The 21645-nt window shown below is 40.1% G+C and overlaps 1 protein-coding gene across 3 annotated transcripts in view; it reads left to right on the forward strand.

Moving 5' to 3' along the window:
- Positions 1 to 21645, forward strand: part of LOC146396838 (uncharacterized) — a 94660-nt gene that overhangs the window by 59920 nt on the left and 13095 nt on the right. The window contains exons 3-5 of one of the 3 annotated variants that reach the window (XR_014827974.1): positions 9705 to 9853; positions 10167 to 10234; positions 16857 to 16943. Coding sequence is in view for 1 of the 3 variants with exons in the window: in XM_084997029.1 (XP_084853155.1) it covers positions 9170 to 9227; positions 9705 to 9853; positions 10167 to 10234 (275 nt within the window). In the remaining 2 variants the exon portion in view is untranslated. Of the gene's footprint in view, positions 1 to 9169; positions 9228 to 9704; positions 9854 to 10166; positions 10235 to 16856; positions 16944 to 17505; positions 17586 to 21645 lie in introns of those variants that run through there. The other 2 variants (XR_014827973.1, XM_084997029.1) reach the window with 2 other exon arrangements.

Raw genomic sequence — 21645 nt, forward strand, 5'->3', positions numbered from 1 at the left:
TTTAAAGAAAGAACAGTGTTGGCACCACTGGAGACAATATCCTTTATCAAAGAGCTTGACATCAATCAAGTTCCTTCTTCACAAACTCATTAAAGGTACTTATGAGAAAGCATTGTGCTCTAGGTTAATTGCTACCCACTTCAACTTTGGTATTTGCACCCTTACTTAACCTCTATGCCCTCAAAGCCTCTGTGTTCATAGTCAGATGCCTTGTTCCTTGGGGTGCCCCTTTCCTTGCACTGAGGCGCCTTCCTGAATTATTGATGTTTTCTCTTAGGGTCTCTGGGAACCCATTCCTGACAGTACTGTTGCCTCTGAAGAGTGCAGAAGTTTCCAAGGGTTGATGCTGAGTCTGCTGCAAAACTGTACATTGTTGCTTGTTTCCTGGGACTATCACCATGACACACTGTCACTGATCCCCACAGAACAGTCAAGTGAGGTTTTTACCAAGGTGTTGTGGAAATTGTTAAGAAGAGTATAAAACATAATCAGAAGCATTAGAAAGGCTAGTGGCTGGTGTTTTTGTTTGCTTGCTTGCTTGCTTTTGTTTATATGATGATTTTAATTTTTTTTCATTATAGCTGGTTTACAGTGTTCTGCCAATTTTCTACTGTACAGCATGATGACCCAGTTACACATAACATGTATATATTCTTTTTTCTCACATTATCATGCTCCATCATAAGTGACTAGACATAGTTCCCAGTGCTACACAGCAGGACCTCATTGCTAATCCATGACAAAGGCAATAGTCTGCATCTATTAACCTCAAGCTCCCAATCCATCTCACTCCCTCCCCCTCAGCAAACACAAGTCTATTCTTCAAGTCCATGATTTTCTTTTCTGTGGAAAGGTTCCTTTGTGCCATATATTAGTTTCCAGATGGAAGTGATATCATACGGTATTTCTTTCTCTTTCTGACTTACCTCACTTAGTATGAGTCTCTAGTTCCATCCATGTTGCTGCAAATGGCATTATTTTTTTCTTTTTATGGCTGAGTAGTATTCCATTGTGTATATACATATATATCACATCTTCTTAATCCAATCATCTGTTAATGGACATTTGGGTTGTTTCCATGTCTTGGCTATTTTGAATAGTGCTTCAATGAGCATGTGGGTGCATGTGTCTTTTTTAAGGAAAGTTTTGTCCGGATATATGCCTGAGAGTGGGATTGCTGAGTCATATGGTAGTTCTATATATAGTTTTCTGAGGTACCTCCACACTGTTCTCCAGAGTGGTTGTACCAGCTTACATTCCCCCGAACAGTGTAGGAGGGTTCCCTTTTCTCCATACCCCCTCCAGCATTTGTTATTTGTGGACTTATTAATGATGGCCATTCTGACTGGTGTGAGGTGGTATCTCATGGTGTTAAGTTTAATGCTCTCCATTATGTACATAAAAGCCTGTCTTGGCTTCCCCTCTCATTCCCATAAATTTTCTTCAGGACAAAGTGGATATGTGGCTCCTCATCCTCCTTGAATGTTTACAGGACCCTTGATCATCACATATGAAGTCAATCTAGCCCAGCACGCCAAGAACGTGGAGCAGGCTCACCATCTCAACATAAAGAGAACTAAACACCATACTGCAGGTTAAGTCACTTCCTTCAGCCCCACAGCAGGGTTCCCAAATGTTGACATTCCTGCTTGATGTCTTTTCTTCTCACCAATCCTCGATCAATAAAGCCTAGGGTATTTCCCTTTTGCCTTATGTTAGTGTCATCATCTCATTGGCAGTCACTCTGTTTCAGTTCCAAACCCTGATCCTTTTGCAAAATACCAACAGCTTGCAAAATCAGATGTGTCTAATGCTGTCCCATTCTCTTCCCAAGACTCACAAATTGCCTCAAGCTCTCAAAGGAAAGATCATGATTCATTCCTTTGAGTTTACAGAGCACCTACTATGTTTCAATAACTATCTCTGGCCAAGTTCCCTAGTCTTGTAGAGCTTTGGGGCATATGGGATCTAGAAGGAAGCTCATTTACAAGCTGGTTCAGTCCCTTATTAAAAACCTGAAGAAATAGTTAGGTGGCTGTGACTTGCAACATATTGTATGGATCACATCAGAGTTGTCAGGTCTGGAACCCACTAGTGTGGTTCACCTGACTTGGTCTAAGCACATACTTGACTCCACCATATAAATTCAACATCCTCTGTAGCCTTTCCTTTTATTTAAACATCTTTAGGTTTTCTCTGTCCTTGTGGTTCAGACTCATCTCCCATATTTCCTTCCTTCTACAAGCACTCCCCAAATCCATTTTTCTCCAAGCAAAATTCTTCTTGAGCTCTTCATTCCTTTTATGATAACATGGCTGAGGGTGATTCCAAACCACAGAAAAAAATCGTGACTTTTTAGGACACCTCTCCCTTTGTATATCTGGAAAATAGCAAATTCCTACTTATCATAACCCTACTCAAGTATTACCCCTCCTCTTAACTTTCCCTGTCATACCCTATATCCTTGACCAGGCAGAATTATTTCCTTTCATTTGTGCTATAGTTATTTTTAAAATGCTGATCTCTTCTGCTAAGCAAAGAACCCCCTGAACAAGTGACCACATCTCATTCTTTTAGCACCTCTGGGGCCCAGTACAGTGTCTGGCTTATGAAAATCACTTGGTAAATTCTTATAGAAAGAAAATAAAATCAATATCTACTATCTCTCCTAATGAACTTTTCACTTCTCCCAATATTTGTTTCTTTTTTTTTTTTTTTTTTTTGTCTTTTTTTTTTTTTTGCTATTTCTTTGGGCCACTCCCGTGGCATATGGAGATTCCCAGGCTAGGGGTCTAATCGGAGCTGTAGCCGCCAGCCTATGCCACAGCCACAACAACGCAGGATCCAAGCCGTGTCTGCAACCTACACCACAGCTCACAGCAATGCCAGATCGTTAACCCACTGAGCAGGGGCAGGGATCAAACCCGCAACCTCATGGTTCCTAGTCGGATTCGTTAACCGCTGAGCCATGACGGGAACTCCCCAATATTTGTTTCTTATCTCTTTAATTTATAATGTCTCTACAGCACTGAATAGTTTATGCTTTTAAATGCTACATGTCGCCCAAATGTGGTTGGGGTTAAAAGCATTTATAATGATTCAGTCTCATCAAAGAATGGGGTGTTCCACATAATAAAATGTTCAGAATATTCTTTTCAGCAATATTATGTCCTTTTACTTAATTAATTGTTGATAACCTTTGTAAAGAGCATTATTGGCTTCCCTGCTTCCTTAGAGTAAAATTATTATAATGTAATTTTTTCTGATGAGTTAGGCAACTTTATGCATGCCAATTATTGCACTCTGATATCATATAATGAAGCCCTTGGGGGCTATTAAGGCAAGTAGACTTGTTGGCCCCCACACCAAAAGACATGAAGGTTTCTGTATTTTCAGTGCTTGAGTCATGTTTTGGAGTTTTATGTTTCCTTATTCAAAGTTTAGGAGTTCCCTGGTGGCTCAGCGGGTTAAGGATCCAGCTGCTGTCACTGCAGCAGCTCAGGTTGCTGCTGTGATGTGGGTTTGATCCATGGCCTGGGAACGTCCACATGCCACATGGCCAAAAAAAAAAAAAAGTTTAATTGTTACTCTGTTACATCAAAAAAGGAGGCCAGCCTCTCCTATGCATACTGTACTTTCAATAAGTCATTGTTGAATTTGATGAACTAGTTAAAAAGCAAAGGGTTTTGACAGCTTCTCAGGGCTTGTTCCTTCTCTCTGAGTAAGAGGGACATTCCTGATGTGAAAAGAGCCAGTCAGCATCAGAACCGGAACAATATTACATAAGTATTGGGTGAAGGGCTCACGGGATGAGAAGAGCTAGGGGGGCATGAGAGAACAGACACATTCTGTAGGATTCCAAATGGGGAAACAGAAATATCAAATGAATGGCCCAAATGTTTTCCCTCACTAAATTCCTACCTCCCCTGCCCCCGTTTCCCAATTCTTGCTCCCTGGCAGACACCACTAAGTCACCTTGTTTTTCCTTCCCTCTGGAGAAAACCTTCCCAGTGTGACTATATCACACACTGCTCTCCAGAAAGCCACTATTGGTCAGTTCAAGATGGATAATGTGAAGAAAAGAATGTATATAGATGTATAACTGGGTCGCCTTGCTGTACAGCAGAAACTGACAGAACATTGTAAATCAACTGTAATTTTGAAAAATAATAAGTAAATAATAAAAACTTAAAACAGTGGACTGCACACCTATTTGATCTTCTGGAAAAAGAATGATACTTCAAGAAGGTGAAACTTCAACTATAGAAGGGAAATTTTTCTAATAGTCAATCTAGTAAGTAGCTCTGCCTCAATCAAAAGAACTGCCATTGATTGGGTGTTTACCATGTACCAAGCAATGTCACAACCATTTTACATCTCATTTAAAGTTCACAATAACTCTGTGACAAAGGCAACATTGTTTCCCTACTTCACAAACGAGAAAACTAAGATCCCTAAGAGTTACATAACTTTTGAAGGGCACAGAGCTGGTAAGTGGTGGCACTGGGATTTGAACCTAGGATCTGTCCTACCCCAAAGTCCATGGTCTCAAACCCAACGCTATATCTCTTTTCAAGGGAGGTGCATTTTCCAACCCTAAAGATGTTCAAAGACAGACTGAACAGCCACTTGGCAGGGATATTATGGGAGGGATTTTTACTAAAAAAAAAAATAATATGATAAGCTAAAACAGGTACTTAGAGCTGATTTTACTCTAAAGCTGACTAGGATGGAGTAGAACCACAGAAAGACAAGGCTGGGTTACAAAAGACCTTAGAATTCTTAAATGGTTGTCCCATGTCTGCGTCTCTCCTTTGGGAGACAAATGCTTATTCAGTTCCTTTACCACAGGGAGCAGTGTGGGACCCTGAGGGTGCAATAGAGGTTCGAACAGACATGATTACAATCTTCTAGAAGCAGCCTCTTCTGTATCAGAGCAGCTCCATGTATGAGCTTAGCTAAGTTATGAGCCCTGGCCTCCCCTTTGAGGAGCTCCCCAAATGTATCTACTGTCTCATCCATTTAGTCATACGTCATCTACTAACAGTCATCTGTGATGTCTCCTTCGGATCTTATTTTGGGGGGCTGAGCACTCCCAGTATGTCAATCATCTCTCGCACGATGTAGTTTGCCTGCCATCCAGAAGGCCCTGGCCTGGAGCCATATTAACAAATGGATTTAGGATACCATATTCCAGTCCTGTTTTCACCAATAAAGAGAATGCTAGGCTTGTCTTTTCCTGCATTCGTTTTCCTACCTTTTTTAGTTGACCGAAGAAGAGAACACGCAAGGTAGCTGGTAACATTCCTAGCAATGAAAACGACCACCCATTGAGCACCTATGCGCCAGGTTAAGAACTTTCCTTGCATCAACTTGTTCATTTTATCTCAATTATTTTTCTACTTTAAATATGAGAAAACTAGTTACATAGCTAATAAGTCCTAAAACTTGGGTTCACAACTTAAAATTGAAGTTTGCCATCTCCCAAGGGTATGATTGTAATGTCTGTATCAGTTGTCATCAATCAGAGATCATACCCTCTCTCTCCTGACATTTGAAGAAAGGAAAACTTCCATGGTAATCATTAAGGGGGAAGTGCCTTAACCTCCCTGCAAAGCACTCTCCTCCTTCTCAAACCTCCATTTACTCAAACAGCAATGAAGCTCATCCTCTCACTTCCTCACTTCACAAATATTTACGAAGTGAATGCTATGGAGCAGGTGCCATTCTAGGTTCTGGGGATCAAGGGATTAACAAGACAGCCTAGGTTCCCACTCTCAAGTACCTACAGAGACAAATGATAAATAAATAAACACCAAGTAATGCTTTGGGGCAGTAAATGCTCTAGGGGAAATGAGAGCAGAATGAGGAGATAGAGGACAAGGGTTGGCGTTTGCAGTGTCCAGAGATTTATTATTATTCAGGTATAACGAGGCCAACACATCAGGAGACGGCTGTCATTGAAAAGATAGTTTGTTACTCACAGTTTCCAAGAGGAGGGGACCCACCACACCATGGAAGGAAGGCCGCACAGAGAAGCACCAGGGTCAGTCAGGGGGCAGAAGGAGCAAAGGGGAAGAGTGGGCAAAAGGCTTCTTTGTGATTTTAGTGGTAAAGAATGCGTAAGGCAGGATAAGCAGCTGAGCAGTTTGGGAGTTAATGGTTTGAATGATTTGGGTGGGCTCTGGGCTCTGGGGGTGATCTCTACTACCTGTCCCTGTGTGACTTAGGGCAGGAGGATAGTGTCTGGGACAATAGGAGCTTGGCCAAAGGAGGTGGGTGGAGATGTGATTGGTTGGTTTGCATGCCAAATGCATTTTAAAACAGAGAAAAAGTGTGATTAATATAATCGGGGAAAGACAATACTCTGTGGTGGACTGCTCAGGGAAGAGATAGAAATTGAGCAAATGTGTGTAGGAGGTGAAGTCTGGGGAGAAGCCTTAGACAAAGAGAGCAAGTCATTGGCGGGGGGTGGGGGGGAGGGACAAGTGGGGTGGTGGGTAAGAGCCAGACCACTCAGCATGATGTAAGTCATGCTAGAGTTTGGTCTGTCTTCTGAATGTAAAGGGAGGCTGTAGGAGGGAATTTTGGGTTTGTTGGTTTGCATGTTGACTTCTTAGGATAGAAAATTTCAAACATTTACAAAACTAGAGAAAATAGTATTAAAAATCCCCATAGTCTCATCAATCAGTTGTAACAATTATTAACCCAGATGGCCTAATTCCATCTAAACCTATGTCCCGAACACTGATGTTATGTAGAAAGAAATCCTAGATATCTTATAATTTTACATATAAATGTTTCATCATGTATCTCTAAAAGATAGCTTTTTTAAAAAGCATCATCACAACATCATAATCATACCTAAAAAACAAAATAAAGTTAAAAAATAATTCCTGGAGGTTCCTATGTGGCACAGCGGGTTAAGGATCCAGTGTTGCTGCAGCCGTGGCTCAGGTTGCAACTATGACATGGATTCAATCCCTGGCCTGAGGAACTTCCCCATGCCATGGGTACAGCCAAAAATAAATAAGTAATTTCTTAGTAACATTGACTATTCATCATGTTTTTCCCTCCACAATTTTTATTTAAGATCCAAATAAAGTCCATATGTCTGTCTCTTAAGTCTCTTAATCTATAGGATCCTCCTCCTTAACCCCACCCCCCCACCATCCCCACCGCCTCAGAGGCTGAGCAACCATCCAAGTTTGCCCAGGACTGAGAAGGTGTCCAAGATGCTAGACTTTCAGTACTAACACCAGTAATGTCCTGGACAAACAGGTACAAGTTGGTCCCCTTTTTTCCTCCACCCATTGCTTTTTATTTATTGAAATAGCCAAGTTATTTGCCCTGCAGCGTTTCCCACTGTCTGCTAAGTGTGTGTTCATTGTGTCATGTAATATGTACCTCTATACCTTGTATTTCTTATAAATTGGCAGTTATCTAGAAGCTAAATCAGATACAGTTTAATGTTTTGGCAAGAAAATTTCATAGGTGGTAGCAGATATATCCACATATGATGTAAATTTCTCTCTTTTTTGTCTGATCTTAGCAGTCATTAATGATTGTTACCTAGATTTTTTTTCACTAGAGGGATATTAAAAGGTACTTTTCTAATCCTATCACTGCTTCTTTATTTATTAGCAGAAGTCCTTTTTATGAAGAGAAACTTTTTCTCATCCATACTTGGTTACCCTGAATCAGTAGAGGGTTCTGAGAGGGGAATGTTTCTCTAAACATCACTCTGGCTGCTGTGTGACAGCAAGCTATCAAGGATTAAACATCGAATTGAGAAAACTCTCAGGAAGTTAATCCAGTGTTCTAGGAAAGAAGTGACAATGGTTTGAAATTGGATAGAACCAGTGGAGATGAGAAAAAGTGCTCCGATTCAGGATAGAGAGCCAATGCTGATGGGTTAGATGTAAAGTGTGAAGGAAGATTAAAGAGACAAGGACTCCGAGGTTATGAGAAACTGTGTGGGTGATGGTGACATTTACTGAGATGGGGAGAACATAAGGAGAAGCATAGCTCATGTAAAGGTGCCTTCTTTTGTTTGATGTCACATGACCTTTTGAGTTTTATAATCTCTGGTGCATTAAACCCAATGTGAAGTGTAGGCCAACAGATATCACTGGGGGAAGGAAGAAAAACATACTTTTCCATGCTTCTCAATAGGAATATGTGATACCCTCTATCATTATTGGTGTGGAGAGTGAGTGAGGGACGTGGGTGAGCACAGTCACAGATTTATTTGTAAACTTATTCACACTGAATGAACCTACAAGTATCACCATGGGTGGGAGGCTCTCTCGGGGAGAGGAAGTGGTACCGAGCTATATAAAATGTCAAAGGCAAAGATAACAGCAGCTCAGAGGTGGATAACATTTTACCCTTAAGGAAGTCTTTTCACATCATCTCTTGAATCCTGCAGCAAGCTTATGAGTTTGGCAGGGCAGGTAGTATTCACCCATTGTAGAAATGAGGAAACTGAGGTTTGGAGAGAATGAGTGATTTTCCCACAATCCCACTGCTTCTAAACCTCAGAATGAAGACCCAGGCAAACCCAGGTGTTCATCTTTACTGGAAACCTCTTCCCTGAAAGGTTAATCTCTGTCAGAAACAGCTGTTTTGGTTTGCTTTTATAATGTATCCTTTACATCCTTCTCATTTTAAAAAGCATTACAAGTTCATTGTTTTTAAAAGTGGAAAATACAGAAAGGCTCCCTCGATTCAAAGATAAAAGTGATTAACATTGCGCTGTAAGTCATCTGGAATTATATAATACAGATGTTGTCATAACTAACTCTACATCTAGCGGGTTCATAATGCTATCCTGATTTATAGCCTGCTTTTTTCACTTTATATATCATGAGCATATTCGTAACCATTAAATATTTATAATAATGTTATTTTTTACTTCTTCGGAGTAAGTTTAGCCTATCTTGCGGAAGCCCCATTATGTAGTCAGCCATTTCCTTTTCAACGGCACTAATTTCAGTTGTTTGCTTTTCCTTTTACCTTTGATCATAAAGGAACAGGTTCAAATGCACCCCAGTATTTGTCCTAAACTTGACTTGCCTCCCTTTCCCTAATTCCATACATCTGACCAGTCCCTTAGCCTTGCTGCCTTAACTCCACCCTTCTTTCCCTCTTTCTTTCCCGCTTCCAGGCCAGGCAGGCCCTCCTTCATCTCTCCCCTGTTTAGTGAACTCAATAATTTATTCCACGTAAGTAAGATTCCTTCTGTGCTAATCTCAAATTGGTCCTACATCGCTTCTGAGTCTCATTTCATGATCACGCCTTAATCTGATCATCAACTTTTGATCATTTACTGATTGTCTACATGGTGTACATTTTCATGTATATGACCTTTCATGGTGTGCATTGTTCTTCCTCCAATCAGGTAGACAGTTGATATTTGCCTCCCTCTAGCATTCAGTCTTCTTTCATCTCACAACCTTACTCCAGTTTTTCTCCATCAAACCAGGCACCCCTTACCCCAGGACCAAGTGATTTGGGTGGAGTGGAGGTACCCTTAGCAGTGAAAGGGCATTTCATCAAGATTAAAGCTAAATAGCATCTCACATTCCCCAAGCCATAGTCATTGCTTCAGGGATGAACACATAACCAAACAAGCCCGTGAGAAGCAAAGGAAAATGGGGCTGGGCTATTAAGGTAGATGGATGTTATCTCTCCCTGAAAAGGTACTACAGCCACCTGCCCCACCTGAGTCTCCCTATGATGCCAATGAAGATGAAGGCAGAGCCCGTAGAGGGGAGGAATGATGATGTTGGAGAAGCCACAGACTCCCCTGGGCTTGAAGCCATGCCTATGAGCTGCACTTGTCGCTTAGGTGAGCAAATCACCTTTTGTTTACAAACTGAAAGAATCTTAATCCATATATGAGTTAGGGAAGTATTATGGGAAATAATTATTGTAAATTAAGACTCCAGGCAAATTATAGCTAATAAATAAGACAGCTAAGATTTGAATTTGGAATTTCCTAACTACAATACTTTGCTTTTCTCACTCATGATATTAAAGCCTGGCAAATGCAAATAAGGGAAAACACACACACCCACAAACACATTCGCGCACACTTTCTATACCTTACCAGGAGATGTTCAGTGGTCTCTGTGTGTCATTCTGCTCCTCTCTCCAATCAGGATATACTATTACACTAGCCAACTCTGAAGGGCTGCCTCACACAGTACCGAAGAGTATTCCCAAAAATGTGAGTATTTATTTTTTATTAGTCAAACTATATTGTATAGAGATATTCTTTATTCAAAGAGATTTTATGGCAATCCTTCTGCAAAGTAAAGAATCTTAATGTCAAAAGTAAATCAGTGCCATCATTTAAATCTAGACAGACCAGTCAGGATTGCTTAAAAATAAATCTGGTCTATACCTTAAAGAGAAAGGAAATCCTGAGGACATGAAGATCATATGTTTAAAAAAAAAAAAAAACGGAGCAGAGCACTTTTGGCCCTCTGTTTCAAGTGTTTGGACAAATAGATTATCTAAGAGGTCCAAAATGATCTCACTGGGTAAATATTCTCGACTATGTAAGAAAAACTTGATAAAAAATCTTCTACAAAAACGATTGACTTCTTTTGTAGGTATCCATTAAAAAAAAAAAAAAACAAAAAAAAAAAAAAAAGCTTTTTTGAGCACCTACTAAATCCCAAGGGTTGTGCTAGCTACTTGGGATAGGATATTAAACAACTACAAAAGAGCCTGCTGTCTTGGAGCTCACAGTATAAAAGGTGGCTTCTGTGTGCGGTGCTAGAAACTTGAGGGTCCAGACATAAATAAAACTGGTGTCACCCCTGCCCTCAGAGAGTTTGACCAAGTAACAATACCTCTAAACGCTTTTTTGTTGCTTCACACCATTATTAGAAAAACTCTTAATGCACCCCTAATAAATAAATTTTTTTGTTAATTTTACACTTGCTCCATTTTCAAATATGTGTGGTACAAAATATAGACATGCATCAAAAAAACAACCAGAAAGCAAAAAGGACAAGACCAAATTTAATATAAAGGTTCTAATATTTCCTTCCCACACTCCTCTTTGGAGACCATTGTTCTCCAGGGTTGGGCTTCCATTGACCAAGCATTTCTCTAACTTGAATTCCAGCTGTCTCAGGCACAGTTAAAGACTGACTGGCTAAGTCTGGGCTGAGTATTTCTTATTTCTTATTCCCATCCACGATGCCAGCAATCAATGCCTGGCCACCATCCCTGATCCTATCTGAGATTAGCAGACCCCTAAAACCACTCTTAAAATCAGGGCAACCATGGTCAAATCAGTCATGTGACTGACTGAGTTTTCACTTCTCAACAATTTGCTTTGGCATTGGGTAAATGCACTGCTTGAATGGATATTCCTCACAAAGCATCTCACACACCAGGAAGAGCTGGTTATTGAACGATGCCAGAAAACTCAAAGACAAAGAAAAATCTCAGTACCCTCTCTCCAGAAATGCATTACCTGGACAAGGCTGGCTGCACATTCCAACCAAGCCTTCAGTTATGAAGCATCAGTAGTTCTTGACACCCTTTATTTCCAAGGCTAAATTGTACAGCCCATGAACTATAAGAAAATGGTGTTTCCTTACACCAATTTCTACTCATATCTCTACAATTTACTTCAACCAACGTTTATTGAGTGCCTACCTTGTACAACACACAACAAATGGGAATTTATTTTTGCCCGATGACTTTTGCCCAGCATAGATATATGGGTTAAGAGACTCAGTTATATACAGAGCCCCTACTTTAAGAAAATTATTTCCCAGAAAACGATTGCTCAGTGCTGTTTGCATGCCCGTCCCCTGGTAGCATTGCGAGCATACATTAGCAACCAACAGCATGCTTCATTCCCGCACACACTAATGAAAAATGATTGCTTGTCTTTCTAAAACCAAACCAATTATTCTTGTTTTTGTTGAATGGAAATTTAGCTTGTGTTTAGTGACAGAATAAGTAAATCAGTCTTATTTGGAACCCAAGCGTCAATGTGAATCCTGTCGCTCTGCTGACAGGAAATGTAACCCAGATAGCTTATTTGATAAAACAGGGCTATTTTGGCTTTGAAACAAAAAACTCCACCCTTGCGACTTCAGAGCAAATGAACCATGCGCCCCCACCTCCATCTCTCTCTTTCCCTGGTGTCTGCCTGTAACGAGGCAACATTTTACATAACCAGCAGTATCTGCTCTGAGCTGGTATACAAACGCCTACCTGATTGAATATCACCATCTCAGAACTGCTGCCTAATCACATTTTTTCAGGCTGTGTGAACAAAATAATGTTTCTTTAATTGCGTGAACTCTTTATTTTTGATATTTTAATGACATTTTAGAAGATAGAATGGCCGCTTCTCTTAGATCGGGTGGTATTAATCAGGTGTGACAGCTAGTTATTTGATACATTTTTAAATCCCACTTGTATTTTCACAAGAGTAATCTGGGACTTGATTTCTCAGTCCTGGGTCGGTAATGTCACTTGTGTTTCTGCCCATAATGAGCAAAATAATTGAACCAAATTAGCACTATCTATAATTCAGTGTTAGCGCAGAGGTCTTGTTTTATTTTTTTTAATGAAATTAAAAAGCACTCTCCCCCCAGGATGAATGCTAATAAATAAAAGTCTGTGAGATCTACACTCTTGACCTTGCATCGGTCCAACATACGTTTTCCCCTGGGGCTACACCCAGTTGCGAGGTTGTAAACACGGCCAGTGCATTTCTTCCTTGAGCATATGTTTTGTGCTGGCATTGGAGGGTGCTCTGCTACACATGGAGGCTCTTTTACCCAGGTCAGGATGCTGGGGACCATTTAGAGCATCTTATTAAATGGTGTTGTGAGATCACAGAGTATTAGCCTCAGATATGACCTGGGCTGGTGTTTGTCATAAACGCTATAATTGTTAATTTGTTTGTCTCTCTGGTGGACTGAACAGAGTGGACTGCCCCAGAGGACAGGCCTGAACTGCCTAGACCTCATCGGACTTTGTAGCCTCAGTACACAGCACTGTGTTGGAGGTACTTGACCAGAGGCCACACCACTCATTAAGCGTTTCTCTGAAATGCAATGTATAAATATTGCCCCATCGTTTCATTTTACAGAGAAAGTTGATGGGGCCCAGAGCAAACTTGATCAAAGCCATCAAAGTCACAAGGAAAATATACTTGAGTTCCATTCTCAGTTCCCAGGCCCGTCTTCCATTTTTTTCCACTGGCCTTATCTAATGAAGCTGAATGTCCAACATTCAGTAAATAGTAACTCTGGAGGAGCATTTCTCAAACTTCCATGTGCACAAGGTCCACGGAGCTTGTGAAAATGCAGATTCTGGTTCATTAGGTCCAGAGTGGGGCCAAGACTGTCTCACAAGCTCCAGGTGATACTGGGACCTCTGGCTTGTGGACCACACCTTGAGTACCAAGGCCAGAGAACAGAGTGAGTAACCCTGCTGGTTCTGGGGTCAGACTGACAGGATTTAAATCCTGACTCTGCTACTCTTGTGTCTTCCTTTTTGCCAAGCACAGCACTGCTACTTTCTGCCAGAATCTACACTGTCAAGTCCACAGGGACCAGATGAACAAAGCAGACTGCAGGGCATGCAGGCAACTGAAACCAGAAAATACATGTTCTTTCTAAGGCAGTTGCTGCTGTTTATCTTGACTTCACTGTTACATCATGGAAACAGGGTCTCGTGCTGCCAGATCTTCTGAGTGTTCAGAGAAATCTGCATCATGAATTTCATATTTGGGGGGAAAAAGATGAAGGGAGGGAGAGAGAGAGAAAGGAAGGAAAGGAAGGAAGGAAAGAGGGGAAAAAGGAAAGGAAAGGGAAAGGAAGGAAGGAAGGAAAGATATTTTGGTGATATTTCAATTTTTTTTTTTTAGTTTGGGAACTACTTAAAACATTTTAGAAGAGTTCCCTGGTGATACGGCAAGGATCCAGTGTTGTCACTGTTGTGGCTCAGATCACTGCTGTGGTACAGGTTCAATCCCTGGCCTGGGAACTTCTGCATGCCATAGGCAAGGCCAAAAACAAATAAACAAACATTTTAGAACACCTTGTAGGCCACTCATGAGCTGGATCCTGTACCTAGTTTGCTACTTCTTTACAGACATGTTCTTATTTAATCTTCAGACAACCCCATGAGGATGCTGACTTAGAACCACTCAGAAATCACCCTTTTCTTCCTGTATCACCTCTGGCCAGCCTTGCCCAGGGTCACTGGGTGAAGAGTGAGCAAATGACACCAAACCTACAAACATTCCTTCCTCAAGCTTTGAAAAAATAGGCAGCACCTTGTGAAGACAGCAGAACTATACCATACTCAGGCCTGGCCTGGGGATGGAGAACCTTTATAAGCAAGCCACAAAAGTGCAAACCATCATTAACCCCATTTTAAGGATGGGGAAACTGGAGTTTCCGTTGTAGCACAGTAGAAAAAAATCCAACTAGTATCCATGAGGATGCGGGGTCCAACCCTGGCCCCACTCAGGGAGTTAAGGATCCAGTGTTGACACAAGCTGTGTTGTAGGTCGCAGATGCAGCTCAGATCCCAAGTTGCTGTGGCTGAGGCATAGGCCAGCAGCTGCAGCCCTGATTCGACCCCTAGCCTGGGAACTTTCATATGCCACCAGGTGTGCCCTAAAAAAGAAAAAAAAAAAAAAGAAAGAAAGAAAGAAAAAAAAAGAATGGGGAAACTGAGGTTAAGTCACTCAGTTTCTTCATCAAATAAAGATGTTAGAAATATCCAGCCGGGCAATAAACTTGTATTTCTGTCTGGGCTCTTGAGCATATTTCCCATTATATTCTTCACCGAGACTAGACCAGGACACAGCACTGGTGAAAAGAGCCGGAGGGCAGTGGCTCACTCTCAAACCCACTGTTCCCAGGCCACTGAGTTAAAGACGGTCATGTTTGGAGATCTGCCCCTATCTCTTTTCACGCTGGCCTGTGTAGACAGTTGGGTAGTCTCTCTCTTGGATCTAAACTATTTTCAAGTGGCTCAGATTTCCAGGATGGAAAGGATCCTTTTGATAAAGATCAAGTTCAGCTTTGATCATTAAACCATTCCCTACTTCCCTGTGAATTTTCACCAAAGCAGGGAAACTGAGCCAATACCTGCAATCAGTTCAGAGGGTGGGTGCTGTGGATCAAGGCAGGGGAGACAGCTGTCTCCTCTGAGCCAGCATGAAGACACCCCATTAGGGCCAAAATTCGGGACAAAAAAAGTCATACTTCAAATAGAAATCAAATACTGCTCCCCTCTCTCTCCCCATCCATTCCCGTGATAAACACATAAGTTTACGATTGGATAAAGGTTTGATTTCATTCCAAGCATAGAAATAGGTTTAGAAGACTTCAACTTCCTGTCTCCTAACTTTCCTGACCACAAATATTTTTTACTGTAAGTCATGAAAGCAAAGGATTATTTAATAAATTAACACTTCAGATGCCTTTGGTTCAACTCTCAGTTCTAAGCTCAATTATTGGCTTCTTATTTATCTCAGGCAGTTCATCCTGCCTCGCATGTCTTTTAATTCCTTCACCTGAAAGTCTTTAGTTCCTATCCTTGCTGTATTTCATGGTTTTACAATACTTTATTGAAGTGCTATATTGTAATATTTCTGCCATCCCTTCCCACCACCAACCCCCCTGCCCACCCCCAAATAATTCTTTATGAGGAAGCATAGACACAGTTTGGAATGCAATGAGGTAAGCACAGCAGTCTTTGAAGCACTTTGCAAATTTCTCTTGGCCTCAGAAATCACAAAATAATCACATTTAAAAAAAAAAAAAAAAAAAACCTAGCCCTTTGCCTGCAGGACAATGCATGGTTTTTTATTAAAAGAGGAATTTAAATTCCTTCTGTGCACAGACTGTTTTAACTATAAAGACTTAGAAAATTAATTTTTGCCTATAATCTCTTATAGATAATACTATAAAAATAGTTCCTCTTTAAGAAGCATATTTCATGCAAATATCAAAAAAGCCTTTTATCTGTGTTCAAGATTTCTTGTTCTATTTCTGTCCCTTGTTTCCTTCTTTTAGCAGAAGATCAGACTTCAAGGGCCCTGGATCCAGAACTTGCTGCTGGGAGGCAGGGCCCAGGGGCAGACCATAGGTTGGTGGTTGGCTGTTTTATAAGCAGAGAAACTGAGGATCCCAGTTGAACTTCCTTCTCTGTCCTAGGCAGTGTGCCAAGTGTGGGGGCCTAGACGTGGTGGATTCAAAGGGCAAGAGAGACAGGCTTGCCGCCAGAAAGATCATGAAAACATAGTGCTGGAGTGACAGACTGGGCCAGCAGTGCAGAACAAGAGGAAAGGAAAGAGATCACATCTTTTAAGCAGTATTGCCCAAACTTCCCTCCTTCACAAACCACCTTTGGGATATTTGCCTATTCTTGTACCACCCATATATACATTTTAAAATATTTTTCTTTCGATGATTCCCTTTTTTATTTTAACTGAGCTTCATCCTAAGCAATAATATTGGTTGAGGTCACTGCTTCATGAGCTGCTATATGTATTTTCAAATTATGGACATAGCTATTAAAATGTTTAATATGTTCACATGAGTACCCCTAAAAACTAGCTCAGGTATACCACCAGTCATTGCCCCAGCAATGTTGGGAAACCCTGCTGTCATGAACTGAATGTGTTTCCCCTCCCCAGATTCGCATGCTGAAATCCTAATCCCAATGTGATGGGATACAAGGCAGAGCCTTTGGGAGATAGTCAGGTCTTAAGGGTGGAGCCCTCATGAGTGAGATTAGTGCCCTTCAAATAAGAGACACAGAACTTGCTCTGGCTCTCTGCTCTTTACTAGGTGATGACACAGTGAGAGGACAACTGGTTCTCTATGAAGCAGAAAGCAGCTGCTCACCAAACCCTGAATCTACCAGCCTGTTGATCTTGAACTTTTCAGCCTCCAGAAAGAAATTTTTGCCCAGTCTATCATATTTTTGTTATAACAGGCTGCACTGATGAAGATGCCTGAATTAAAGAGAGAGAAAAAAAACAGGAAGGGGAAGGGATGAGAAAAAGATAGTGAGGTCTTGGTATTTAAAGAAAAAGAATTTCCAAATTGTGTGTGGTGGTGGGGACTTCCCACTTGCATGTACACACCAAATAAAGGACTGAAGTCTGATATTCAAGATACCTCCTTCCCCATCTGATGGCCTCTGTCCTTCTGTCCCCAGAGCAGACCCCAAGAGACCGAAAGCCCAGACCCTGTAAATATACACTGACAGATTGCTGGTCCTGGCTAAGTCTGCCTGAGTCCGTCATGATCACTGGGTCACCTGTCCAAGTACAGATCCTATTAGTGTGGTCCAGATGATGAGTTTTCATTGGGGAAAAAATTAGTGCTCTTTGTTACATTCAGTTGCCATCAACATAGTAAATTTATTGCCCACAAAGAATATGATGAGTATCCATGCCCTAAATGTTAGACATTTTTGTTGACTCATTTCTAGTTTGCTAGTTTCTAAAAGCACCTACGAAGAGTGAAAAGAGCCAGGGTATGGAGTCAGCCCAGACACTGGCCAGATCTTGGGTAAGTTACTTAAATCTTGTGACTTTCAACTTCCATATTTGCACAACAGAGATAATGACACATAAAACTAACAATTTCCTTTTTCGTGGGGGAAGAACAAAATGCCTAGTTTACACAATAATAAAATACCTAATCCATAACTTGAAATCACACAGTAAATACATTTTTTTCTTTTTTCTTCTTCTTCTTTTTTTTTAATGGCCACACCTGTGGCATGTGAACGTTCCAGGGGCCAGGGATTGAATCCAAGCCATAGCTGTGACCTACAGTGCAGCTGCAGCAACTCCAGGTCCTTTAACCCACTGCACCAGGCCTGGGATCAAACCCATACCTCCACAGCAACCCGAGCTGCTGCAGTCAGACTCTTAACCCACTGTGCCACAGCAGAAACTCCAGTAAATATATTTTTTTAATATGAACTTTGCAGCCATTGGAAAGGACAAATTCATAGTAATGAAGACTATACAAGCAATATCAAAAAAATCTTCAGATAATTTTTAAATATTTTAAGTATTCCAGTTTTAATGTAGTCCAGTGTATTTATTCACCCTAATCTCATGTAAGAATGTTTATGCCTATTTATGTACAAAGATAGACTAAAAACGTGGAAAGATTTAAAATGTTTATGTATTAGGACTGAGAGGCAGTTTGAAATGAAGAAAATGAGCTCTTAAACTAGATTTTAATCCCAGCTAGACCACTTCCTAAATATATTACCTTAGCTAAAGTACATAGTATTTCCAAGACTCAGTTTCCTTTTCAGAAAAATGGGGATATTAATAATATCAGCCTCCTAGGTTGGTGTAGCTGGTATCCATAAATTCTGGTATTTAGTAAATTCACGGTAAAGCATACTAATATTAGGTGACAGGATGATGGTGACACTTTATTTTTTAAGAAAGGAGCCCTGTTCGCTAATGAAAACTTCTAGTAGCCAAATTAATAATATGTTCACTGCGTTTCTGTTATTCAATGTTAAAGTTGTACTGTGGGAAAGAGAGAGAAAAGAAAAACTACCACCATCACTAGGCTGCCCCTGCCCGGTCAAGGCCAGAGAGACCAAGCGGCTCCTCCCCCCACTGCGCCACCTGGCACAGGCAAACAGGACCTAATGATCCAAGTGTTTTTCTCTCACACAGAACAAATACATCTGGAATATCCCTGAGCTGGGTGTCTACCACCGCCACTTCCAATTTTCCTTCACAGCTCCATTAGAAAATTTTAAATCCTCTTCAATGTGGGCTGCTTTTATTTGTATTCAGACTAAGATAGAGTGTGTGTACCAGGGGACAACTTGACCATTAAAAAAAAAAATTTATTTGACTCCATATATTTTTTTTCAATTGGGGAAAGCTATCAAAGCAAGCGTTTTCACTAAAAAGCTTACAAATGAAGCTGATATTATCTGGCTGGGGAGAGGGCTGGGAAAAGCACTATTGCAAAAAAAAAAAGAAAGAAAGAAAGAAAAATCCTTTTGCATATCCATTTCACATTGCTGTTGTCATGTACAGGATGTATATTCAAATGTGTTTGCATATTTCTAAACGGATCATACATCAAAATTAGAGCCATATTGTTCCTTTTACAGTGAAACTGTTTATATAGGAAATATTGTACCAAACATTCCCTGCCTCCACCCCGGGTTGTGACTGATTGCAGAGTGAGATAAAAGGACTTAGGTCCACAAACAGGAGGAAAGCCTATATGCAGGCAAGAAATCAAAAGAAGGTGTGATTTTAACACAAACACTGTTATCAACCCTCCCCAAAAGATTACTAGAGTTTATGCAAATTCGGAGAAAGCAAAAAGCATATACTTACACACTGACAGTTTGAAAATTAGGGGTTGGGTTAGATAACAGTAGAATTCAGTTTGGTACAGTTCAAAACAGCCCCTGGATGCCATTTTATTTCCATGTGACCCTCTGAATTAGAGTCACTTACAACAGACGGATATGGCCCGCTAAGGGGACTCCATTTCCTAATTCACTATAGGAAGCAGTGATTTAAAGCTGTCTACTGACTCTTTAGTGTTTTTCTGGAAGGACCAAGTTGGTTTCAAAGTGTAGTTGAATTTTCCCTCCCCCACGCTCAGCCTTTTTTTTTTTTTTTTTTTCATCTCCTTGCTTCAAAAACTTGCTCCAAGTACAAAGTAAAGTGGGAAGTTGGCAATTATCCTATAAATCCAGGTTATGTTGTTAGGTCAACAGAACTGTAGATTCGATGGTGCTTAAAGGAATTTTAGAGATTATCCTATTCCACAGCTTTCAAACTTTAAATATTTTGTTAATGAAATCATACATGGAACTCCAGCATACAAATTAGGTTTTAACAGTATTTCACTAGTATAAATTTGTTTTAAAAGTAAGCGAGAAAGTGTCTAATTTTAACAGTTATCTTTTATTTAGTCAACAAATAAGAATGATAAGGCTTGTTTGATAAATTCAAAATATTGAAATTTGGGACTAAGAATGATGGTTAACAGTCTTATACCTGCCTCAGCATCTAGTTTGTTGCCACTGAGAACATCATTTCTCACACAAATAAGTAGTATAAAAGGGTAACAGTTTTATATTTTTAAAAAATACAATTAGGAAACTTCATTTTACAATTTCAAATGTCAGAAGACACTCCATTCCAAGATCTTCAAAAAACATGGTAACCTATCCACATATTTTAAAAGACTCAATTTAACATATAGAATTTAGGGAAATACAATTTTTTAACGTAATTATTAAAACTGATTAGAAATATACTGAAAATAAAACTCAAATTAAATGGTTGTAAAACCCCTGAATATGGTTTGAAAACCACTGAGCTAGTCCAGCCTCCTTATTTTAAAAATAGGGAAACCAAGACTCAGAACTGAAATGATTTGCCCCAAGGACAAATTGTGAAGTAGTGGCAGAGCAGTCTCCATTATCCTCTTTTTCTTGCATCTCCCATCTCTTAGATTATCCCTTGGTAGATAGATAGATAGATAGATAGATAGACAGACAGACAGACAGACAGACATATATATACATATACATATAGGTATAGATAGATATAGATATATCCCATTTTTAAAACAATCCCACATTTTAAATTTCTTGAGACGTGTCTCCAAACACCATTCTCTCTACAATCAACTCCAGTCTGACCACCCCTGCTACTCTTCCACCAGCCCTCAGTCTGTTTTCTTTTTGCTAAATTTTATTAGTCTTTCGCCTACACTAGATTGCAAGCTCTATTACAACAGAAACTTTTGTTTTGTTCATGAATGCACCCTGATTCCCTAGCACAAATGCCTCACTCATAGCAATAAAGATTTTTAAATTAATAAGTCATATTAGAGTCCTTCTCATTTGTGCATAAAACATGTTATCAAAAATCTTTAAGGACAGAGTTCTATTTTCAAATAAAACTTAATAAAGAACTAAAAGAGAAAGGAGATGGTTGGTCAAATCAATTGCCCCTCAATTATATACCTCAATAGTTTTTTTAGCTTTTATTTTTATTTATTTATTTTTGCTTTTTATGGCCGTACCCATAGCATATGGAAGTTCCCAGGCTAGGGGTCAGATCGGGCTATAGCTGCCAGCCTATGCCACAGCCACAGCAACGCAGATCCTTAACCCACTAAGCAAAGCCAGGGATCGAACCTACAACCCCATGGTTCCTAGTCAGATTCATTTCCACTGCACCACAATGGAAACTCCAGTAGTTTTTTTTTTTAACTTTTAAATTTTTAAAAAAGCCCAGTAATCATCACTGCAAAATAAGCATACAACTTGTATTATTATGAGATAACATTTTAATTCAACTTTGTCAGTTTTGCTTTTTCATTTTTGTCTTTTGCTAGTGTAGATGATAAATGCTTTCATTTTCCATTAAATCTGCAATTTGGAGGCTTAAATATGCCCTTTTGATTTTGCTTGTCAACCTGCTAGGTCATTTTTCAAGCTCTTCTCTTTCTTGTCAAACACAGCCAATAACTCCAAAGCATAGCAATATTATTCTGTTTTCCAAACTCTCATGCTTTCAAAGTATTCACAGATAACATTTTTTGCCCCTGTATA

The sequence above is a fragment of the Sus scrofa genome, chromosome 14 (genome assembly GCF_054392235.1).
Source record: "Sus scrofa isolate SSC_HxYL_T2T_F1_AM1 chromosome 14, Sscrofa_HxYL_maternal_Yorkshire_Landrace_v2.0, whole genome shotgun sequence".
In the NCBI taxonomy this organism is placed as follows: Eukaryota; Metazoa; Chordata; class Mammalia; order Artiodactyla; family Suidae; genus Sus; species Sus scrofa.